Source organism: Telmatherina bonti (genome assembly GCF_933228915.1).
Source record: "Telmatherina bonti genome assembly, chromosome: 14".
NCBI lineage: Eukaryota > Metazoa > Chordata > Actinopteri > Atheriniformes > Telmatherinidae > Telmatherina > Telmatherina bonti.
The window spans coordinates 13570315-13596273 of NC_136612.1; the positions used below are offsets into that span (position 1 = coordinate 13570315).

At 38.6% G+C, this 25959-nt stretch overlaps 2 protein-coding genes across 2 annotated transcripts; one reads left to right on the forward strand and one right to left on the reverse strand.

Annotated features, from left to right (window-relative positions):
- Window positions 1–2645: 2645 nt before the first annotated feature.
- Window positions 2646–6224, forward strand: spc24 (SPC24 component of NDC80 kinetochore complex; the record flags this gene model as incomplete). The annotated part of the gene is made up of 5 exons (XM_079252919.1): window positions 2646–2811; window positions 2938–3082; window positions 3164–3268; window positions 3593–3669; window positions 6118–6224. 5 exons carry the CDS (start codon window positions 2646–2648, stop codon window positions 6222–6224), a joined length of 600 nt encoding a protein of 199 aa, XP_079109045.1.
- Window positions 6225–8154: 1930 nt separating this feature from the next.
- Window positions 8155–11372, reverse strand: s1pr5a (sphingosine-1-phosphate receptor 5a). Its single transcript, XM_079252375.1, has 2 exons — window positions 11253–11372; window positions 8155–10641 (listed from the first exon to the last, which is right to left on the reverse strand). Exon 2 carries the CDS (start codon window positions 10347–10349, stop codon window positions 9210–9212), a length of 1140 nt encoding a protein of 379 aa, XP_079108501.1. The 5' UTR covers window positions 10350–10641; window positions 11253–11372; the 3' UTR covers window positions 8155–9209.
- Window positions 11373–25959: the final 14587 nt, after the last annotated feature.

The following is a 25959-nucleotide window of genomic DNA, read 5'->3' on the forward strand; positions in this document are numbered from 1 at the left end:
TTGAATATAAAGATCATTTTTAAAATGTTTCCTTTTTTGTGTAATTTTGATCAAAATATTCCAGCTTTAATTTTGACACTGCAATCTATCAAAATATCAACCTATAGACTCAGGTTGACACTGTGGCATTTCGGATACAGTAAGAATATTGTATTAAACGACTTCTTTGCATTTATAGCTGTCAGTATTTCTGCTGTCTTAGACCCACACTTGTAAGCTTGTTGAATATTTCCCCAGTTTCAAACAATTGTTCCCTCAATCCAGGACGCCTGGTAGTTTCTTACTTTCATCTGGAGTGGAAATACTTTTGTGAGCACAAAACTGAGGCTGTAGATGCTTTCGTTTGTTTTTTTTTTCTTTTTCTTTTTCTCTATTCCTTCATGTGCACATGATCTAGTCTAATAGTTATGACCTAAAACCAAAACTTAAATTATTACCATAAATAGTTTGTCACCTAAAGGGGATTTATTCAAACGTTATTGCAACCAGGACAGAGCAACTGTTATGGTAAATGGACTTGGACTTGTATAGCGCTTATTCCAATCACGCTGACCACACAAAACGCTCTACTCGTCACATTCACTTTCTGCAGCCATAGTCCATTCACACACACACACACACACACACACACGGCCCAATAGGCATATTGGGGTTCAGTGTCTTCCTCCTGAGCCACAGCTTGTCCTCATTCGGTGCTATTTTATTTTCAGCAAGTGGCTCCATCATCACTATATATCCTGCATAAAACAGCTGTAGTTTTAGAAAGTTAACACATTTTTACAATTTTGTTAAATTCTATTAGTCTATAATGTGAAATCTTACCTATTATATAGAAATTATGGGCATATTAAAACTTTTTTGTTCTTACAATAGAAACTGTTGGTGAGAGATCTAAAATATACCAACAAAATTTACAAGGATATGAATACATAACAATTTAGCTATGAGATGAAAAATTAGGTCGGATCATTGCTGCTTTTGTGTATTTTGGGAGTTCAATCACAGGTCAAATTGAATTCATGCCCATGCAGCTTTATAGCCCACAATTTAATGGTGAAGCTACCAGTAAAGAATAAAGGTGATTGCTCCTGATTTAAGAAGTATCTGGAAGGAATAAAGCAAATTAGCTTTAAGAGATATCTTAGCAACTAGAATATATATTTTTGTTTATTCCATCCTTTCCTGTCTTGCACGTGGAGTTCAGTAGGTGGCGGAAATGCGCTGTGAGTTGGTTACCAACCGCCAATTATCCATAGAAGAAGAAAAGAACCAGGCGCGCGCTGAAGAGCTGAATTTGAATCGCGGAGAAGGAGAAAAACACGGTACATTTTCTGTAATTTAAGGCTGAAATTACTCTCTTACTCTGAAAACAATGCTGTTGCCAACAAAACTTTCACACTTTAAATGTTATTCTGTGTGCACGAATATTTAAGTTATTTTGCTGACTTTTGAAAGTGGTTAAAACTCCGTGTAAACAAAAACATCCGGTATCATGAACGCTGTGATTGCTGCTAATTTACCATCAGCAAAAAAGTCAGACTAGTTGTAAACTTATGATGTACAAAGTCAGTGCTTGTTGTCAACTAAAGTTGTACAAAGTGGACACGTGAAGTTTTATGAAAGCTTTATATGTAATTTGGACACGTCGTACACAAGATTTTCTGTTTCCAACGTGATGTTCGGATGCTACCGTTCATACTCAACATATCTGCATGTCTATATACAGTTGTGCTCATATTTATTCATATCTTTTCATTAAAGAAGAAAAAAAACAGCTACCTGTAAAATAGGCTGAAATTGACTAAAGTAAAAATAAAAAAATTATGAAAATCATTACATTATTTTCTAATTCTGGTTCAATAGAAATATTTTTAAAAAGCAAACAAATAAGATAATTTATTACATATTACATCACTCATAAACTAATATTTTGTTGAACAATCCTTTAATGTTTCCGCTACAGTCAGGTGTTTTCTGTTCCTCTCAGTCAGACTTCTGCACCTGTTGACAGGTATTTTGTCCCACTGTTCAACAGAAAAGTGCTCTAATTTGTCCAGGACCAATTTGTTTGGTTTTTTTTCTTTCTTCAACTCAATTAAATGAAAAAAACAGTGTCTTATATTACTAAATTATATTTTTGCTAATTTTTAGCTATTGTTCCTTTTTACGTCTCCAGTTATGTGAGTGACTGTTGTAAATTCAGCCTTTTCTTTAATGAAAGGGGATGAATACATATGAGCACAACTGTACGAGATTACTTTCCACCTTTATTTCTATTATACATTTTTAACCCAAAAAATGTATGTATATATGTTATATCTCTGCATGCCCTTATCTTAGTTGTAAAATAGTTGTAAAATAGCTGTATTTCCACTTTTAAACGACTATTCAGCGTTTTTATTGTTATTTTTATTATCCAGCACTTTATCACCAAAACAAGTTCTTAGTCTGAATTGTTCAAAGACAATGGCAATAAAAGTCTTTCTGATTCTGTCTGTTTTAAACATGTTACAGACATTTAACTTATCAAGATGTGTTGTGACAGTGTAATATTACTCAAATAACCCAAGTTTCTTGAATTTAGGTACAAATCTTGACAGAAAATATTGATATTTTTTGTATGTATTGTTTTCTAGTTACCCACAATGTCCCAAGGCCACAAATTTCAGGATTTGGAGGAGACTGGGGAGGCCCTGGTGGCTTTCATCAACAGCAGCCAACCTGAGAAACTGAAACAAGTCAAAGCTGAATACCAGGCCCTCTTTGATCAACACTTAGAGACAAGGAAAGTTGTGGCTCAAATTTTAAAAGGCAAGAAACCAGATATTAATCTGCTTCTAGTGTTTTTATAGCTGTCTGCGTTCTGTAATATTCCATGTGACATCTATAGCTGTGTTGTGTTTATTTGACCTTGTTTAAATTGTCCTTCTTCCCCAGACATGGTTCAGATTGAGGAGAGTGCAAGCCAGAGACTGCTGGACTTGCAGGAGGAGAAGAAACGCAGAGATTTGGAGCTGGAGAACTTGGAGGAGCAGTTGCGGCAGTGCACAGCCAAAAGCCAGATCACTGACTCAGAAATACAGTATGTTTTTCACTGTAAAGGCAGTAAAACGGGAAGATTTTGTTTCCTTTATCTTTGTTAGAGGTCTCAATTCTCCTCCAGGTTTCTGCAAAGAGAGCTGGAGAATCTGAAAACAACTGAGCAGGAGCTTGACACTCTTCAGAATGAGGTGGACGAGGACACCACTGAAATCATCCCATCAGCAGTGTGAGTAACATATAATCAGAGATGACTAAACTGTATCACTTAGTACATTTTCACTTTCAATTTTTAAAACATATGGAGATTATTTGGATCTAACATATAAAATGACAAAATGTGGTCCTTCCATGTCTTTCACCTAGTGGAGAAATATAACTAGCATTTAGTTGGCATATCTTTTTATACTAAAAACTAAAATAATTATTATGTAATCTGGTCCTTTATGCCATCATAATTCAGACTCCCTATAAGAATAGATCATTACCTATAATGGAACCTTCCTGGCTCAGGTTTGGTGTATTTTTCTGATATTCTACATGTTTTTTACAGATATGTGGCTCAGGTGTACCACCTAGTAACAAAGATCAAGTGGGAATATGACACGCAGCCCAACATTTTAAAAGGAGGTATGGTAACGTTTGAAGCTTTTTCATGTGGTTCCTGTGTATAATGCCGTATATGACGGCACCAGCATGATGTTGGGCAGAAAGCACCATCAGTTTTAGAAGTGGAGAATATAACGCAGGTGAAGCCACAGCATGAAAAACATCAGCAGTTGTCTGAGTTTTATTTTATGTTTGAGGCTATTAACATCCAGTTATAGACCGCTGAAAGTTGCTTTCAGATTACATGGATTTTCAGTAGAGAAGGAGAACACTGATGTATTGAATAGACAAAAACATGTTTACACAATTTATTATGAGTTTCAACTAGTTTTTTGTTAAGTTTGATAGTATGATATGTTTTTCACTAACTGGCCACTTAATTCAATCCACCTTCTTTGTAACGCGTTAGACCCACTTTTACTTTCTGAACTGCCTTAATTAGAGTCAAGGATTCAACAAGGTGTTGGAAACATTCCTCCGATCCTGCTCCATGTTGACATGAAGCATCTCACAGTTTCTGCACATTATGATGAAAATCCCCCATTCCACCACATCCCAAAGCTGCTCTGTTGGACTGAGATCTGGTGACTGTGGAGGCCGTTGGAGGACAGTGAACTCATCATCATGGTGGAGATGATGTGAGCTTTGTGACATGGTGCATCATCCTGCTGGAAGTTTCCATCAGAAGATGCTACACTGTGCTCATAAATCAGTGATCCTCACTTCTAATTCAACAGAGTTGCACTCAATAAACCAAGACAAGAGGAGAGGCAAAAAAAAAAAAGAAAAAAAAAAAGGCAACGCTACGTATCCTGCAACGTTTAGTAAACAACCTTCACCTCTTGTTTGTGGAGAGAACCACACCGTTGAGGATCATTATGACTTGTTTAAAAAGCATTTTCAGAAAGCCAGTGGCTGCATTACGAGTCGTAAGTCAAGAGTCAGTAAGCTGCATAATGGGTAACACTGTCATAAATGGTCAGCAGCAACACTCAGATGGGCTGTAGTGGTTAAACCATGCTAAGGGGTACTAAGGTGTTCAAAGTGTGTAAAGAAAATATACACCACACTGAAACTGTTGGACAGTGGAGGAGTTTAAATATCTCTGGTCTTGTTCCCGAGTGAGGGAAGGATCGAACGTGAGATCGACAGGCAGATCGGTGCTGCGTCTGCAGTAATGCAGACTCTGTACCGGTCTGTCGTGGTGAAGAAGGAGTTGAGCTAGAAGGCGAAGCTCTTGATTTACCAGTCGATCTACGTTCCTACTAGAGAAAGGGTGAGAAGCTTGGTCATCTGGGAAGGGCTCAGAGTAGAGCCGCTGCTCCTCCGCATTGAGAGGAACCAGTTGAGGTGGCTAGGGCATCTGGATAGGATGCCTCCTGGACGCCTCCCTGGTGAGGTTTTCCGGGCACGTTCCTACAGGTGGAGACCCAGGAAAAGACCCAGGACACGTTGAAGGGATTATATCTCTCAGCTGGCCTGGGAACACCTTGGAATCCTCCCTGAAAATCTGTCAAATGTGGCTAGGGAGAGGGAAGTCTGGGCTTCCTTGCCTAGGCTGCTGACCCCACGACCCGACCCCGCGGTCGGTAGAAGATGGATGGACTGATTGACCCAAATTGTTCCTACAAGGCAGGATGGATCCATGCTTTTAAGTTTCCACCAAACGTTTACCCAACCATGTGAATGTGGAGCTGAAATTTTGTCTCAGTTTCCTGTTCTTAGCTGACAGGAGTGGCACCCGGTGGGTCTTCTGTTGCTGCAGACCACCTACTTCAATGGATGGATGTGTTGTGTGTTCAGAGATGATGTTCTGCACATCTTAGTTGGAACCAGTGCTTATCTGACTTCCTGTGGCCTTTCTGTCTTCTCCAACCAGTCTAACCATTCTCATTCTGGTCCAGACAACTGCTGCTCACTGGATATTTCCATTCTCTCTAAACCTTAGAGATGGTAGTGTGGGAAAATCCCAGTAGATCAGCTTTACTGCCACCAACATTCATGTCATATTCAAAGTCACTTAGATCCACTTTCTTACTCATTCAGATGCTCAGCTTGAACTTCAGCAAGTCGTATTGATCACGCCTACATGAGTGCTGCCATGTGATTGGCTGATTACCAATATGTGGTGACATTCAGTAATTTAAGTGGCCAGTGAGTCTATATTAAGTCTTTAACCTAAAGCTTGTCACAATACAATTTTAGGCTCTTTTAAATTCAGCTGCAACCACCATCAGATTACTGAGCATCTCAAAATGGTAAATAATCATTCTGATCCATCTGCCTGATCACTATTTGAAATAAATTTGTTGCATATTTTATACATAAATCAGCTCAATGTGCTGTGCAGAATCCAGCTGTGCATCTATAGTATGATGTGGCCTTTTTAAGGTTATTGGTACTAACATTTCTGTAGTCTTTACTGCATCAACATGGCTTTTGATTACATTTATCTGTCGTTCTTTATAGTACATTACGGTGCAGACCTGGCAACCCCCATAAACATTGACACCTCCACTCGCTCTCGGAATGACGTAAGCGATCAGTTGTGGGACTTCGTCAGCACCGAGTGGTAGAACGGATGCCTCGTTTGAGATGTTGTGTATGATATTTTTTTGTTTGGTTTGTATGTTGTCTTCTGTCTTCTCTAAGTATGAAACATTTTATATTGTCAATAAAAAAAAAATGGTCAAAACTTGAGTTTGGTGGTTATTGTGTAACAATGAATTTGTAAAGATATATATTGTCAGGTAACAGACTCAAAGTCAAAACGTTTGTTGTTGGATAATCATACAGCGAAGATGGAAGAGCAACTCAGCAGCCTTTTAAATCAAGAATAAGTAAATAATTGGTAAAAAAAAAAAAAAAAAAAGGAAATGAATTATGCAATACTGTATTGCATTGTTAAGTGTCTTGCTCTATAGTATCATGCACACACGTCCAAACTAATATGCAGAAAAGTGCACCCCGGTGGAGAGCTCAAAGATGCTGCACATTAATTTGCATCAATATGTCATTTCCCTTTGACAACAGAGTGATTAAATGTTCTGTATGACAGAAAAAGCTATATATTGGGCTTAAAAAAAGTTTGTATTACAAATTTTAAAGCCTAAAAGTTAATGGGCCATTTCAAGTTATCGGTTGACCACTAGGTGTCACTGTGGAGCTATTAATGCAGACTCATTCAATGCAGTAAAGTTTACTAATAGATTCTTCACGCAACTTCTGTTCAGATTTTGTACAATGCATCAAACATTTACAATATTTTACACACGTATTTTATCTAACATACATACATATATATAATATAATTCATGTTAGATAAAATGTGAATTATTTTTTTCTGTGCATCAAAGTTTAGAGTTGAGAACTTGTTAGAGAAATAACTAGTGATGATGGCTGGAAATTTTCACCTATTTCCAGTTCCAGGAAAATTTCCTAAACAAGTTACCAGTTACCCTATAAACATTTTTATATTTAAATTTAATAGTTCAGTTTACTCCTGTATTGAAATAATTATTTTTATAATTAGGAGTTAAATCTCCAAAGATCCTGTTAAGTATTTTTTTTAGCTGTTTATCTGAAGTTAATCTTTCTTATTGTCTCTTGTGTTAACTACCCTTTGATCAGCAGATAACCTGTAAGTGAAAATCAGAGCTCCTGATGTATTTAGAAATTAGCTTATAAAAATTAAAAATGGAAACTTAAACTAAAATTCCTGCAGCTGCTTTCTTCTCTAGTTTTAAGTTTGTTGACCGTAGAGCTCTGTGGGTTTCAAACCACTGCAGACTGGCTCTACTAAAACAAAATTTTCCTGTTTACTTGAAAATGAAATCATTTATAGTCACTTCGGCTCGTATGTTATTCAGAGTGGGCAGAATGACAGGCAGGGTTGGGGAGGCTCATCCATGCATGCTCCGGTATGTGGTTTCCTTACGGTAAAAGAAACTTTTCGCACACAGGCTTGTTTCTGCAACTTCATCAATGCCTCAGCCTCGAGTGGTTTTAGCATGTGGTTTGCATGAAGGTGGGGTTTTTATCACTTCAGTTTTATATTCAGCCTTCCGTTTGATCCTCCTCCATGTGTTAGAGGAGGCAATTTTGATACAGCACTATTTATTTATTTATCTAATTAAATGTTGCCTCATTATTTACTGCATTAGCTTAAATTTGTTTTTAAATTATATGTTATTTAAATACTGAGCAGTAGTAAATATGTAATCTATTAACAGAATAAAAAAAAAACTCATTCTCATATTTTATTTATAAGCCTAAATCTATCTGTTTTTATCTTAATGTGTTTTTTATTTTTTATGCTGCATTTTGTACAAATGGCACAGAGGAAGTGCTTACTAATTTGTTTTACAAAGACAACCCGATCAATTACCATAAAACTTTCAGACATCAACCACTGACATGTTTGAAGGTTGTTTGAGAAAATAAAATGAAAGAAAAATACAGAAACATGATGTAAAAATCATTCACATATATTTAATCAGTGCACAGATAAAACTGGTATCATAACTTAAGTGAGGAGTTTACAAAAAGAAAAGCACAGCTTATTAGACAAGTTATACATATTTACAAAGTTAACTGTATAAGTATATATATATATATATTTATATCTTTACATTATTTTTACAATAATACATCTGTTAGCATGACAGTTCCCAACCTGCTCACTGTTTTCCTGCTTACAGGAAGTCTTTGTATCATTTCACAGAATAAAGATGACAAGCTGTAACTGTTTTACTGCCATATTCCAGCCCGTGAAACCGAGAAGTTGCTGTCAGCTTTTATAGCTTTAAGGCATTTATTGTGTGTTGCTACATATGTTAGAGGGACCTCCAAAGCTGCAAACCACCCAGCTCAGCCCTCCATCTGACGTCTTCAGTGCGTCTCCAGGCCACCGAGCCCTCTGATGTCCCGGCATCAGCGCTGACCAGAACACACATGGCAGAAATTACATGGTTTTTTGGGGCGTGGAGGCTCCGTGTTTGTGACAACTTGTCATTAGACGCTACAAAGGCAGCGGGAGATAACCGGGTAAATCTCATGCTTGGGCTTTCCCCGCTCTGTCAGATGCAGAGGCTGCCTGTATTTATGTGAACCAGCTGCGCAAAGTCTTTTGATTTGTCTTTATGTGCAATCACAGATAAGATTAATAGTTCTTTTCTCTCTTTTCATTTCTTAAATCCCAGAAGGAACATCTAGTGACTAATACTGGCCTTGATAAAGACTCTGAAAGACAACAGTAATGCTGCTTCATTTTTTTTCTTAACAAACTTCAACTTCACTTACGACATGGATATTTCTGCTTATAGAAAATATGCAACTTAAACAATGAATGTTTCACCAAAATAGATTATTCTCCCAAAACACTGAGCTGTTCATTTGGACCGATAACTGAAACTATTTCAAAGTGCAACACAAAACCTTTTGCTTCTTCCCATTTTTAGTTTTTTGCTTAATTAAGAATGTAGAAATAAAAGCATCTTAACCGTTTAAAGGTTCAGTTTTTAGTCCAAGTGTCTGCTCTGAGGTCAGACTGAGCCACCGTGTCATGTCTTCGACATCCTGGGATAAATAGCTTTAATGGTAGACGGTGTGAAGTTACCAGAAGACACTGTTGTCTCCAGCCCCTCCAGTCTGTGAGAGGCTGCATCCGTCTTACTGGTGCTGCAATCTAAGAAGGGCATCCCGATCTTCTTCACTTGCCCATCTTTGGTTAGGAGGCAGTGGCGGCAAAGCAGCCTGATGATGGCCTTCCTCATGTCCTTGCTGGTCAGTGTGTAGATGATGGGGTTCAGGAGAGAGTTGAACATGGCGATGCCCAGGAAGTAGTCTGCTTTAAAGAGCACCTCACACTGTTTGGTTGGGCAGAAGAAGTCCAGCAGGAGGAGGATGAAAAGGGGCGACCAGCACGCGATGAAGACTCCCAGGACAATGGTGACCGTTTTCAACAGCGCCATGTACTTCTGGGACTTGCGGTACAGACCTTTCCGCTGCGGGACCGAAGCCAGGCGCTGGGTGTTGGACTTGACGATGCGGAAGATGCGGACGTACAGCACCACGATGGACATGAGGATGGCGCTGAAGATGGTGATGCAGAAAAGGATGTAGCTTTTGGCGTAAAGAGGCAGGACAGTGGAGCACTGGTCCAGCCGTCCCATGCAGTTCCAACCCAGGACAGGCAGGACGCCCAGGAACACGGACAGCACCCAGCTGGCTCCAATCAGAGCAAACATCCGGCCCTGTTTGTCCCCTTGGTACGGCTTCATCCTCACCATGGTGACATGGCGCTCTATGGCGATGGCCAGCAGACTGATGACAGAGGCAGCCAGCATGATGAACACTCCACCCTCCCTCAGGAAATACAACACAGGGGTCATGTTTAACGTGTTGGCACCAGACGTCATGAGGTTCACCATGTAGGTGAAACCTGCCAGGAGGTCTGACAGAGTCAGATTGCCCAGTAAATAGTACATGGGCACATGGAATTTTTTATTCTTCCAGATTGCCAGAAGCACCACAGCATTTTCCGCAACAATAAGCAGGCAGACCAGCAGGAACGCTATGGCCTCAGGTTTGAGTCCATCCTTGTACTTGTTCTCCTTCAGCTTCCCCGTGTAGTTGTAGTGCTCGATGATGACTGCATTGCTCTGGTACTCACGAAACATCTGTAGCATTTCTGCAGACATGGGCGCAGCAGATGAGGCTACAGATGGATAGAAAGCACGGAAAGAAGCAGCGGTGATGGTTGGGATTCCCAAGAAGAAGATTGTATCAGTTTAGATCCACAGAGAAGATGTCAGATAGTCCTGTGGCTGTGCATTCTTTCGTCTCTTGGCGCGTATGTATGCAGGGAGGAAAAAGTGTTCCTCTTGATGATCTCAGAAAGGATTTCCTGTGGTTTCAGACTTTTCCTCTAAAATCAAGACACCTTCTTTGCTCAGTGCCTGGCATGCACACTAGGAGGCGATGAGAGTCAGCCTGCAAAAACAGAAATAAATAAATAAATGAAATGGCAAATGAGGGGTAAAGAAAGGTAATTATGATGAGGAAAATGCATAAAATGATTAGAATTAACAGCAAAAGTGTTTGATTGCTGGGAATGAAAGTTTGTAAAGTGAAAAATTAACTTTATCTAACAGGATAAATTGATTATTTAAAGAGGAAACAAGTTTATTTCATTTAGTTGAATATTTTAAAATCATTTTTTTGCCTTGATGACTGTTTTTTCCCCCAACTTTTTAAAAGCAGAATCCACAAAACAAAACATGTGAAATTGACTCCAAACTTATGTGATGCATATTATTGTAGCAAAACGTTTGGCCAAGTTGGCGCACACACGCGTAATTACGCATCAAATAACAAAATCTATCGGATAAAATCCCAATGATTTGTGACAGTTTCCTAAAACCATATCGAGTTTTCAGTGGTAATATTAGTTTAAGCCATGACTACCAGTTAAGACGGGTATGTTATGGGGAATGATGAGAGATCTCTTGTCTACTTGAAGTTACTACCAAGCAGGTTTCGCGTATCTTTTGAAAATGATTTTTTTTAAAAAACCAAAAAAAAAACAACCAGTTTCTACGTACCTGAGAAAAACCTCCACGGAGACTTATCCAGGGGAACTTCGCTTGCCCCAGAAGTGATCCCACGGCTGGAGGAGAGGACGCAGCACCACAGCCACACGTAAGTGTGATGTGGGAACGGAGGAGGGCAGGACTGAACATGAAGTGGGCTGGTCTACACTTTTGCGTGCCCTTCAACGACTTTCCCCCCCCTCCTTCTTCTGACCCCCTTCAGTTATTTTCTCTGATTTCCCCTCAGGATAACTCGTTTGATGACAGATTAACAGTTTCTGTTTTTCCCTGCAAGATAAGAAGAAGAAAGTGGAATTTAAAGCTTATTTACTCTCCGCGGCTGCAGGTTACTAAGCAAAGCCAAGTGCGTTTTTCCTCCGGCTCCTTCTGAATTCAACATGCTGCTGTAGTGTAATTATGACTGTATGCAGCTCTTCAGGTTTTCTTACTCTTCCCTTGACTAATAAAAGGGGAGTGTCTCTAAAACTTTAATGAAAAAAAAAAAAGCCACATGATAATTTGTCAGTGGAGAAACCGTCATTTGTGAGAGCTGTAAGAGCAGCTGGGTCTGTTTTGGAGTTCAGAAACGCCACATTTCAGAAAATAACTCACTATGATCGCCTTAATCTGTAATTATCCTTTAGCTCACATCAAACTCACTTCATTTTTTGCAAACTGGCTCTTTTATAGCTTCTTTTTTTATTTTCAAGAAATCCATAGAGAAATGATTGAAAACATCCCCACGAAGATCAGTTACATAAAACAGAAAGCAAATTGTTATTATGGGCAGAAGAGGACATAAAAAGTCCAAATAATAACATCCATCTATCCCCATTAGTCTAATTAAAGGTCGAGGGAGAGCTGGAGGTTCTCCCAGCCATCACCATGCAGGGAGGCAGGTACACCCTGCAGGTCTCCAGTCCACTGGAGAGCTCTTCAACCAATGGCATCGATCCAAATGCAAAACATCAATAATTTTAGGACTTGATTAAGGAAGGAAAATTTGGAGAGGTTTACATTTGCTTTGTTATAACAACAAAAATGCCTCATATTAATCTGATGAGGAGCATTTTACAGAGTATTTTTTATTTAATTAACTGAATTCCAGGAGATCCAAACATATACATGTTTTTATATATATGTATATATATATATATATATATATATATATATATATATATATATATATATATATATATATATATATATATATATATATATATATATATATATATATGATTAATTACAAAAAAAACATGTTAACGCAAAATGAGCTCTTTTAACTGAGGAATGGTTGTCAGTGCACAATTTCCAGGTACACCCGTTAAACTGATGCACACTGTAGAGATCTGCTAAAACTTCACTTTTTGGCACTATATTTTACTATTTTTCAGACACTTTAGTGACTTTAAAGAAAAAGCAACTATTAAGTCAAGTGACTTTATCTGTTGTTATTAAAGACTTTTAGTGAGTAACATAAAAGCATTTATCTTTTATTCTTCCCTGTTAGTAGCAGCAGCTGCTGTGTAGCTCATCTCCTAACGAAAAACACACAAAAAAAAGATGATCATCTCTGCTCTGTGACCAACTTGAAGCATCAACACAGTCTGATTTACTCTCAGATATTAATGTCTATTAATGGAAAGTGTGGACAAAAACATTTAAAAAGTCAAAAGTAACATGTTCAAGTTGTTGGTTAAATGACTTCAAATTTCATTTTAGGTCTGTTCAGTTTTGGATTTTTTTCCCCCCTTTTTTCTGCTGTTTTGAATAAAAATAAAATTAAATGTGTAAAGTTTGAGTTTACAACATTAATGTCTGTGTCCATTATTTGATTTAGTTTAACAAATTCATCAAGTCCCCCCCCAGGGGGTAAACAGACAGAATCCTGCATACACATCACATTTAAAAGCCAAATTTTCTACAAATTTCAAACAAATGTGGATTTGTATGTTTTTTTGTTGTTTTTTTTGTAGATATATGTGTTTCATTTAACTTGGATAAACCTGGAATCCTACAACCTGGCACCCGACTGACAACAGGTAACTTTCCATGTAGTCACTGAATATAAATACTACAATAAATACTGTCAATGACACAGGTATGCTTACTCAGTTTTGTTAACTCACTGCTTGCTACGGCGCAAGCATTTCCGGGCTTTGTCAGTAACACTGATCCTTTTTCTCTGCTGTGATCACTGAATGTCTTTGCAGCAGGACAAGGGGGAACTTACGTAAGATGAGGGTGGATGAGTAAAGGACTGGACTTGGTCTTCTTTAAACAGGAAGCGGTCTCATTGTGCCTAGAAAGGAGAGGGATATCCTTCAGAAAAAACACAGATGAGGTCACTCTCCGGATCCGTCTCCATGTGCCAGATCTGTGACGTGCGGCTGACACTTAGTGCACATATTTGGCAGCCTTCTCATTTCCACGCCTGGTTAATGAGACGTGTTTACGAACATGGTTTGATTAGGATTCTGTTCCTGGATTCGTGGCCTGTAGGTCCAGATTTGAGCTTCTTTAAGTCGTCATTTATGTTAACGACTCTGCTCTCCACTTCAGCTTGTCTTGGATCAGTGTTATGACTGTTTATATTATTTCCAATGGGAGTTGGAGCTGAGCAGTATTACCCCCACCCCCCCTCCCCCCAGCTTGCTTCTCATAGCCCACCCTCTGATAACAAGGCTGTGATGCACCTCGTTTCTCGAGACCTGTTTCATTTAACCCCCCACAGTGACGCTGTGACAGCCTCTCAGTGTGCTGCCTCTGATTAGTTAACACACAAAGACATGCCAGCAGGACTCTCAGCTCTCCTCTTTCTTTTCCCACAGTGGGGAGCTGCCCTGTCACTGCTCCTTGTCTCAGACCACAAGCACGGAGTGACCAGTCCGGACCCACCCAGTCGTCTCACAGCCAGAGGGCCTTTCTGTTTTCAGTATGTTCTGTCCAGCATGCCGGGGTCTGGATGATTTTTTTTTTCCTGTGACGTAAGTGGGCTCGTAGAAAGGAAGCCAGTCAGTTCTGTTTTTGTCATGATACTGTTTGTGTTGTCAACATTACTTCAGATCATCTCATTTAGCATCCAAAACCTTTTTTCTTTTTTTTTTCTTTTTTTTTTTAGCAAGTCATGCACTGTGCTTGTTCCTTTTAACAGGCCGCTTTAATGGTTTCAGTTCACACCACTAATACATAACACCTCTCTGCAGCCACTGCAGCACACATTTAAACCTGCTGCATCCATCTGATCTGAAAAGTTATCTATAGTCTGTGCAGAACTGCACCTCAACATGGGATTCTCACCTCACCGCATCGACTGCACACACAGCCAGCATGTGAGATGTCGGCCTGCAAACACAAATGAAAAGAATTCACACCTCTTTGAATGAAAGAACCTGTGCGCACATTGTGAGCTAAATGTGGAATCATGGCTGAGAAGTTACATGCAAGTCAAGTTACAGTATATGTAGCTGGAACATCATGCTTTTAAGTAGAATAATCACATTTAGATTAAATGTCTTTTGGCCCTGAAGCAGGAATGTCCTGTTTTTTTGCTCAGATATCAAACAAAGTGTTTGTGTTGATAAGAAGGGATCCAGTGATTCATAAGAAGTTTTTAAAAAAGTAAAAAGTCAAATGTACTCTGCAGCAATCTTCCTGCTGCGAGACATTTATGGGAATCCCAGAAATAGCTTGCTTTTGTCAAAGTCCTGCATCAGTGCCACACTGTTTCATGTGCAGCTGTGCTGGGCTGTGACCTCTCTCTGAGCTCCTAATAAGGGGAAATGGAGAGAACACATGTAAAATGTTGGACATGTTTCTTTTCCATTCTTCCATGTTGCCAGGCGTTTGACTGTCAGGCAAACTACCTCATAGTCTGCAGTCTGCTCTGTCTGCAGGCTGCTGCTTTATTCAGACTCAGAGCCGACTGGCTCTGAAACTTCAAACTCAAGCTTTGGCGCAGCAAAAGTTGTAATTGAATGTTTTCCACATCATCAAACAGATACAAATCTTAAAAAGTGGCCTCCGAACGTTGCAGACAGTGTAATTTACATACAGTGTGCTTTGTGGAATGTGTAAATTCCTTCACCAGAGCAGACGTCTAATAACGTTTCTAACGTCTGTTGCCTCATTCCTTTTTTTTTTTTTTTTAAATTTAAAAAGAAGCCAGACAGGCCTTTGAAAAATGCCCCCTTTTTATTCCCAAGGTGAAATCTGTCCAAAGAGTCGAGGTGAAAAAAAAGCTTTGTTGGATCTAGTTGCTGCAGTCAGTGGGGAGTTTCTGCTGCAAATAAACACAGGAAGAGACGGCCATTTGGGAGCGTTTTGATTAGACATAAACTGAGCATATTTGAATGTAAGTCATGTCTATATGGAAACATAAACATCCCCATTTCCTATCCTATTTAAATCCTCAACACTTTTTTTTTTTATCCTCAAGTAGGTTCCTACTCCATCTGAGCTCCACAAGTTTCCATTCTGCAGATAAATGACTGTTTAGGCATTTTCTGCTTATTCGTGGCTTTGTTTCTGCTCACTTGCAGCTGTGTTTATTAAAATCCACAGCAACGTCAGTCATATTTCAATCCCAGGAGCTTTGCAGAGCTGCCTTTTAGTACGATCATTATGCTTTCATGGATTTCAGCTTCGTATTTATTATTAAATGAAGATGGCTCGTGCAACCTAATACTTTTTTTGCATATAAACTTTGAAATAAGACATGAACTGTGGGGTTGCTCTTTGGGATATGCCCCACTGGAAGCACTTATCTCACAATCAGAGCTGATTGAAGTCAAAAGAGCGCTATTTCTGGCTACACAGTTTCCACAAGGTCTGCCTCCAAGTCAGGCCTTACCTCGTCTTCTTTTATAATTGCAGGTCATACAACTTGTTTTTCTTCATTTTGTGCTTTTTCTTTAATTCTTCACTTCATGGCTTCACAATCTGATCTGTCCACCATGTGTTACCTGATGCACTGAGACGTACCTCGCTCTATTTCTCTAATATATTAATGCATAAATATATGCCAATATTGCCGTCTTTAACTTATTTCTCCTTTTTTCTGCAGGTCTTCGCCATCTTGGCAGAGGCATGCCATACAAATATGGGCAAAGAGGTGGAGCTGAGAGGGGGGCTGTGAGCGTCATGGTGGATGATTGACATCGAGCAAACTCCTAACTCTCTGTGGCTAAAAGCTAATTAAGCTAACGGGAGCTAACCAGCTAACGGAGGTAAGCAGGCTAAAGCTAAGTCACGTTTTTAACTGGCTAAAAACTGCGGCTGTTCCACATTCTTCTTACTTGAAGCAGGGGATTGGTACCTGTCAATCAAAAGGACACGCCCCTAAATTTGCCGAACTTCAAGATTAAATTTATTTAAAACAGGCGCGTTAGAAAAAAATTCACTCCCCCCACAGTTGTCATGAAGGTAAACCTGACCTATAAACCGAAAAGGGATTTTTGAACCAAGCTGTAAACATGTTTATTACTGCCGTGAAGTTGGTCTTTTTAACATGGGAGTCTATGGGGATTTGCTCTGTTTTGGAGCCCCTAGTGGATGAAGGGAGAACTGCAGGTTTATGCACTTCCGCATGGGCTTCACGTTTAACCGCCGGAGGTTGCCACTTGATCAGAAGTCATGACTTGATGCAATCAGCTGGTTTCTATTATAGGATATGTATGAATTGGCTTGAAATGATGTGTATGTAAAGTGTCCTGTGACAACATTGTTGTGAAGTGGTGCTATACAAATAAAGTTGAATTGAATTAAGTTGAATGTGTGACGGTAGCTAGTAACGTCTAATTGTGCTTTTTTGTTTCCATTGTTCTACTTGCAAACTTCTGTTTGACCTTTCTTATAAACCAAAACAGATCATTTCTTATTTGGGTTGCGATGTCATCTTTGATTGCTGTTTGCTCCCATTTGCATCTGCAGAGGCTACATTTGTCTGTAAATGTTGTCCAGGCTACATTAAAAAGCTAGCCATGCTAGCTTCGAGAGCTAACATTCACTCTTTCAATGTCTTTTCATTGTTGTTTTTGGATGTTTGGGTTTCTCTTCTTTTTCATTAAACCCTAGCTTGTGTCCCAAGGTCTTATGAATTTTTCTAGACTTTTATCAAGTATAGAATGAGTTATTTCCTGTGTGTCCTTTTGGTGTGAGGGAGCTCCATTTTTACAATATACAGAGAAAGAGACATACTGTCGTCCCAGTTTCCGAGACATGACTGATTAAAAATAGACTGGAAATGTAACTAGAATTCTGTTGTGTAACTCAGTGTTACTCAAAAAGAATTCTAGTTACATTTCCAGTCTATTTCTAATCAGTCATGTCTCAGAAACCCAGATGACAGTATGTCTCTTTCTCTGTTCAGTGTTTGTCTCTAATATCTTTTAATAAATTTTTTAAGCATTGTTTTATGTTCTCAATGAATATTCCACCATAGTTCTGTGGTTTACTCAGCAAACCACAGACTATTTATTGCAGCCGTGGTCTTTGAGAGTGGCTTTCTGTCTGGACCTTCTACTGCAGCCTGACCTCCACCTCCACCTGCTGTCTGCCTGGTTTGTACTAGTTTAAACCGGCCCTTGTTTACCTTATACAACCTTGTTTCTTACAAGCTTCAGCCCTGCCACCTCTGTCATATGGGGTACGGTTACATGATGTTTTTTAATTCGGAATTAATCATTCGGAATTAAATTATTCGGAATTAACGTATTCTCTTACGAGTTTACATGAAAATAATAATTCCAAATGAACTTTTACATGAAACGCATCCTTACTTAAGTGTTCTGATTGGACAGAGGGTGCACGTAAAATTAAGTTTAATTCCAAATAGAAATTTGCGTTAGGAATTAAGTGTTTAAATGGTAATTTTTAATCATTTTAAAGCAGAATTAACTTTTATCAGGTATTAAACATGAATTAAAATTCCCATGTAAACATACATAAACAGCGACAATGGCCTCATCATGGTCTTGCTGTGTGCCTTGCTTCTACGGGATTTAAGAAAAATTGATCAACACATGTTGAACACAACACTACACAAGCTGTTGATCAAGTTCTGATTTTAACTGTGAACTTAAATAAGAAATGATCTCTGTAGTCTGTGTAAGTATTTCCTTACATGTTACTGGAGGATAACCAGATAACCAACATGGTGCATATTAGTAAATTTGAATAAGACAGAACGTTGACACCTACAGGATGTAAACAAGAAAAATGAGGATTATAAAGTAGATTATTTGCTTTATGTTAAGATCACAGCATGAGAATATAAAAACAGCTGCAGCATCACAGATGATATTTAAGGAAGGATATCAGACCTGTCCCTGGATTTGTGCCTCTTCTGGTGACTTCCATAAGGCTTCATGTGTTCACTTCAGTTCCTTTATAAAAACACGCAGAATCAACACTTTAAATCGACTCAGGCGGCACCAGGAAGCAGGAATCATTAATACACACATACAGAATTCAAAGTCATTACATTTGAATCTGTAGGAATTACTGTAAAAATCTGTCAAAACGTAATAAAGCATCATTGAAGAATGGAAACTACGTCTTCTTTGTCTGAAACATACAATAAAAAAAAGAGAGAGAAGGGGTTGGCTCAACAAGTTTTGGTTTAATGTTGTGCTTAATGTGTAAGGCTGTAACTGAGAGGTGTCTTCTGAAACAAGCTGCAGCTGGCCATCAGGCATGTTTAAAAAGTCAATAAATATCTATATTGTGTAGCTATTAGTGTGTCACCATTTTTAAACCCTGGTTCCTGTTTTGTATTTAGGTAAGCGCTTGTGCATGGTCTGATTGGTGTCACGGGGCGGTAGGGATGTGGACCCAAATGCAGGAGTCGGGAAGCCAGTATGCAGAACTCAGATGTAACTTTAATCCAGGACAAAGTGAAGGCAAAACTAACAAAACGAACCAACAACCACAAACTGAAACAAAGGGGTATAAATACGCTGGACAAAACCAGACACAGGTGAAACAAATTAACTAAATGAACCCAGGTGAACTAAATCAATAGGAAATCTATGAAGCTAAACAAGAACCAAGGGAACTAAACAGGAAAAACTACAAAATAAAACAGGAAACCAGAAACTAAGGCACTAAATGAAACCACATCATGACAATTGGTTGAAGAAAGAAACAAGGAGGTGGGGATGAAGGAAGCTAAAGGCTAACTTTATACAATCTTATTTTTTCCAAATCATGCATCACTTCCTGACAACGTGGCCATAATGAGGGAATAAAAGTGATGACCAGCAAATAATCATGACTCAAGTTAGACATTTAATACGTGTAGGTATTAATGGGAACTATGGTCATGGGAAAGCGTCAACTAAATCACAACTAATAAAAAAATCTCTTTTGATTTTTATACATAATTATGCTCCACAGTTGTGATAATGATTATATGTGAACATTAGTTTTCTCCTGTTAGAGATCCATACTGTTACACTGCTGACTTATAGTTGGTTTGCATACCTTTCCCGGTTTTTCCATAAAAACCCTCAAATAAACAAGCTAAACATGACATCAGTGTTCATAATTGTGTGGTCTCCTTTTCTTTGACACACTAAAGCTGCTTTGTTTCATATTCCGTTCTGCAGACATTTCTCTGTGTCTCCACATTCCCACATTTCAACATTTAACCTTTAGCCTTTTACCCATTGGCTGTCCTGCATTCTCCGATAAACCTCTAAGTCATGGGTCACCTCTTGATAAAGAGCCATTCTTCCTGGTGAAGGGTTTCTCTTCAAGAGTAACACTTTCTATTGTTCAGACATTTGAAGATAGAACATGATCCAAACATACGACTGAAATCTTGAGTGGTCAGCCTGAACACTGCTTATTCCAAAAAACTTTGACATATTTAAGTTTTCCAGAATGACACAATCCTCCATTCAGACTGTCATTTATAACCCCTTCTCAATAATATGGCGGTCTGTGTCGGGCTTCATCGTGCTTTATTACTTATGTATTTCTTTCCACATTAGCTGCAGAGGGGGTGAGATGTGAGAAGAGGGCAGTTTCGTGAAAGCTTGTTTTGTTCGTGCAGCAGTAGTTTGGGATGAGTTCATCTTGGAGGACAGTGTGGAATAAAAAGCAGAAGAGTGTTCCCACATTGGGGAAAAGGAAGAAACGGGTATGTGTGGGTGGGAGGGGGATGTATGAGCGACTGTACGGTGGGATGAGTCATGAGAATAAGTAACCGGTTTCTGAGAGATTAATTCAAACTTCCTCATTAGCAGAGAGTCAACAACCAACCAGGGTTGAACGTCGAGGGTCAAATTCTTGTAAGTGATCCCCTCATTTCCACAGAAGCAGGAGGGGGAGTCATAAGGAGCTCCTTTTGTGTTGTGATGTTTGGAAAAATTCAACTTTCCTCTCTGGCGCAGATCTTTGCCTTTGTGTGGCTTTCAGGTTCCTCCTTGCAGAAGTAAAAAGATCAAGCATGCGCTGGTTTGTGGTGTTTATTGGAACACCAAAACCACATCTGCTGGGTTTTATTCACCGGTTTTCCAAGAACAAAGCATTTAATTACTTCCACCAGAGTGTCGTTGAATGAAAGCCTGCTTTGGTGGGTATAAATGAGGCCAGACAGACAAAAAAAAAGAAGTTTGGGATATTTTAGTGATGCCACAGTCGAGCTGGTTTCCTGGAGGTGTCACAGATATCAGTATCAGCCAGACAGAGTGGCACAAGGAGACCGGTGGAATTAGCACATGCTGTAAAAGTGATGTGAAGGAACTTAGCATGATGTTTAAAAATACCACGTTACAGCTCTCCATTGTCTTAATTCAATACCTCCTGCTGTTTAGCATATACTGGCCGTTTGCCACACACCTATTCACCCAGCCATTGTATCAGTTTTTCACCTCCAATGAAAATAAAGCTGTAAATTTCACAAGAAACTGGCTTCCTATGTGGAAGCCTTTTCTGTGATAAATGCAACAGAATGCAAAGAGGCTGATAAGGTCAAAGGCATGGCCACATTGGCTGAGTTGCACTTATTCATACCCTCATTTCTTTCCGAGTCAATCACTCTTGAGTTTTTGTGCTTTAAAATATTCGCCTTGCAAGATTCACAAGCTGCCTTTAAAGAAGAAAGCCCCCCTTTAACGGAACATCAGCATGTTTATGTGATATTAGAAGAAGAATGAACTCTCATGTTCTCATGCATGTTCTGCATGTGACACAGTCACCGAGTCGTCACGCAGTTTTATTCACTAATAGCAACTAGTTTTCTCATTTCTGTTTGTTTCTCATTTATATTTAACTTTTTAGATTCATAGTTTAGTTACTATGATCTAAAGTTGACTTGTATGTGTATGTATATGTGTTAATACTGGCAAGTGCGTATATGTTTGTACGTATGTATATGTGTGTATGTGTGTGCATAGAGGTGTGCGTGTATATGTATGTATGTGTATATGTATATGTGTACATATGTACATATATGTGTATATATATATATATATATATATTATGTGTGTATACATGTGTGTGTATATGTATGTGTATGTATGCGTGTGTATGTGTGTGTATATGTATGTGTATGTATGTATGTGTGTATATGTATACATCTGTAGGTTGTTTTCTTTCTTTTTATTTTTGGGTTATTTTTTAGGTTTTTTTTTTCTCTCCCTTTATCTCTTTCATTTTTCTTATGAGGTGTTTTTTCTGTCTTTCGTCTGTCCTCTCTGGTCCAGCAGTACAAACTCTACAATTCAAACAACAATACAAAATAAATATAGAAACAAAATAAAAATTCAGAAAGTCAAGGGGATCATTATATCTATAAAGCTTCCTTTGGCAGAGAAAATTTGCTCAGCAGAACACAGCATCCAGACCATCATTCTGCTTGCCTAAATGCTGGACAAGACAAAAAAAAAAAAAAAGAAAAGGAATGAACTCTCAAACTATCTTCCACTTGACACGATTTATTATAAGAATAAAGGCAGATCCTCAGAACTTTTTAAAATTTGGTTCTCATATAGAATTTGATTTTAAGAATTTTCTAAAGCCAATCTAAGGCATGGTGTTAATACTAAGACGTGTGTGTAATGTGATGTTTTTGTTTCTTTTATTTATGTCATTTGTTTAACTGGAGGAGGAAAGATGTATGACATTTGGTGTATCATTTATTTATAACCCTCTGGTGACTAAAAATAAAATTTAGGGAAAAAAAGAAAGAAAAAGTAATTAATTTCTCTGACTAAAGCAGGACCTTTGACATGCTGATACTTATATTAGTCCAAGTAAGTCACATAAAATTAAAGCTCTCAAAACTGAAGTAAAACATCCAGATAACACTGCTGGAGGTCAAATGACTCCCCTGCATAAATGTTCATGAGACTTGAATGGGCTGAAAGGATTTTGCAGGTGTTTATATATTAATAAATCTCAATTCCCAACAACGTTTCTGTCATCCGGTCTTTCTTCTGTCAGGCAGCAAAACGCATCTGAAATTTTAATCACACATACAGTTTAGTCCAGCTGTTCACATATGTGCTGAGAAAGAATGCAGACGTTTAACAGCAGTAACTAAAATAGATTTGGCATTTTTGATCTACTTTCCTATTTATTTGTTTTTTTGAATGAGTATTAAGTTTAACCCTGTTTGTCTCATATGATGGTAAATAAACCTATTAAAAATGGTAAGAAACCCCCCCCCCCCTTTTTTTTTTTATTTTTATTTTGGTCTTTTAACAGAATGTATAAATAAATAAATGAACAATTAAAATTAAAAATAAAAGTTTTACTAGCATGTTATATGCCAAAATATTTATAGTGTAAGCTTCTGCTTCCTGGTATCTATAAAGGGGCAGAAGACAAGCATTAGATTGTGTTCAATATGATATTGAGCAAAGTTTTTTTTCTACCATAAAATGATGCAAAATGTCTCAGAAACTGTATCTAATGTCATGTTGGGCTATATAGGGTTAAATTCCTGGTGTCATTTAATTTTATACATAAAGCCTGACTAGTCTCCATTACGAGGAGGAATGACTTGGAAGGATCAGTCTTCCATGAAATGAGAAACATGCCTTTTCTATTGTGTGCTTTGTATTTTGTAGATTGCCTCAAAAAGAGAAAGAAAAAAAAAGAAAAAAAAGAATACGCTTATTTCTAATTATGTACTAAAAATAGTGTACAATTATTCTTTTTTCTTTGTTTTTTTCCTTTGGTCTCTTCATCCTCTTCTACCCCACAAGCATTTTCTGGCACTTCCCAGGCCAACATAGTACATAAAGATATGACTTTAACGTTTTGCCTGGTAAAATAAAGGATAAAAAACATAAAAACCTGCCTAAAACAGAGACTTCAGTAGGTTGTGGAAGATCCACAGTCTGCCACAACATCTTGGTTCCTTCTCCTCTTGCTGGTCACCACCCTGGTCACATTGTGCTGTGGGATGGCAGCCCATTCCTCAACCAGAAGGCACTGAAAGTCAACCAGCGTGGTTGTGTTGGTTACACACAAGCTAATCCCACAAATATTCCAATGAAAGAGGCCTGGACAGCAAGTGATTTCATCATCTCTAGTCTAAAACTCTGGTAGCAGCGTGTGATGATCCTAACTCTGTGGAGGCGAGCGTTACCATCCTGGAGGATGGATTCTGGAGATCCGGGGTCATCACCACCGTCTCCAGAATCTCATTATGACTGGGGCAACGAGGTACCAGTCAGATACCATACCATACCATATTTATTTATGAAGCACTTTAAAAACAACATACAGCTGATCAAAGTGCTGTACAGAAACAGCAAGTGAACCAAAACAGCTTAAGAAAATAAAATAACACTAAAATACCACTCGTACATCTGTGATGTACATCACAGATGTACGAGTGATTTTAGTGTTTACTCTTCTTTAGATCTTTAAGTGCTACTGAGAGAATATTGCAAAAGATTTTGACACATTTTTGGGGTTACTACACACATGTTTAGCTGCGTTTCTCATACAAAAGCACAATCCTTACCAGTTTTACCTTAGTTTAAATGGTGACTTAAAAGGCTTTTTAGTCATGTATAATGCAACACTATTTGTTTTAATTAAAGGCGAGAAATAATCAACCAAACACAATTCTCTCTACATTTTGTGTAAGGAATTGTATAGTTTATCTAAATATAGTCTACTTAAGGATTCCTCAGAGATCCACATCACTTAAACAAATACACAATATCTGAACAGAGATACTGTAACAAGCTGCTAGTGGCGCCTGTTCACTGATGTTACTATAAAATATAAGATCAAATTAATTTTTTCATTCATTATCCTAACCGTCTAATCCGATGAAGGGTTGCAGTGAAGCTGGAGCCTATCCCAGAAGTCTTTGGGCAAAAGGTTGGGTACACTCTGGACAGCTCGCCAGGCCATCACAGACTAATCAAATTATTATTTATTAATCTATTCATTGGTTAATCCCCATAAGAGTCCAGATAAATAAACCATTTTTACTGCGACACAGCAGTTCTGTTGAATCTAACTTCTTCTCCTCGTCTGAGTCTCTGTGCTTTTGCTTTTTTCTTCAAATTTTCTTTGAAATTATAATCTGTACATTGTGGTTCCAAAAAAAGCCAAGCAGAACCCCTTCATTACGAGCTTTGTGGTGTGGGCCCACGAAGGGGGAACCAGCAGGCTGCTTGGCTCAGCCAGACCATCACAGAGGCCAGGGTGGGTATGTTCCACTGATCCTGTACTTTACTGAAACCAAAAGTATTGTTATTCCCTCTCTGGTTTCATGACATAAAAATAAAAAGGAAGAAAGGGAACGCTGGGCCCTTTTTCTTCATTTTTGTTACTTTGAAGCAAATAAGCTGCTTTTCATAAGTCTAATGGTTGTTTGTTGCACTCAGGCTTTGGATCAAAGTTTGTTTCTAGGAATCCCTGTTTACCTTCACAGATGCTTCCCGACTGTGGTTCATGCCAGAAATGTGCGTAAAAGTTTCATTCTCAATGCAATAACGATTTCCACACCACCAGTACAACAGGTCCGACACCTGCAGCGCTGATAACCTCATTAATACAGGAAATGAATTGCTCAACATTTCGTAAGCGCTTGTGTTTTTATTGGCTGACACTTCTCCAACCTCTGGAAGTGATTAAAACCAGCTTAGCCTGGTTCACACACACCCATGCACACATAATGATAAAGTGTGTGAGCTCACACGATCACTGTACATGCAGCGTAACATGACACAAGCCACAGTGGGAGCGCTGAATTGTTGAGGGTGTGTGCCGGCCTCACACGTGATAAGTACTTGACTGGGATTCTGTTGTAACAACTTCTGTACTTTACTCCACTTTCATCTGCAGCGGCCTCGATTTAATTCACACTCCCCCACACTTTCAGTCTCTTACACAAAGATATATTTACTGAGCTTGGTTGCTGAATGAGTCAGTGCAGTTTATCCTGGTGTTTCACAGAGAATAAACTAAAGCTTACATTTCTCTTGGCATTTATTTAGCCCCTTTTTTGGTTTTCTCACCAGCCATAATGAAACTAATACATCTCTGCTATTAAAAGGTTGATCTGAATACTTTTGGAGTCATAAAGAGAACACTTGTGGTATTGTGAGATGAGTAATGATGCAGCTGTGGTTCTAAACCAGGGCTGTAAAACTCTAGTCCTCAAGGGCCAGTATCCTGCAGGTTTTTGTTGTCTCCATGCTCCAACACACTTGAGCGAAATTGATAAATAGATTGACAAGAA

Coding starts and splice junctions, on each gene's coding strand:
- s1pr5a (XM_079252375.1), bottom strand. CDS start 10,349: ATGTCTGCAGAAATGCTACAGATGTTTCGTGAGTACCAGAGCAATGCA.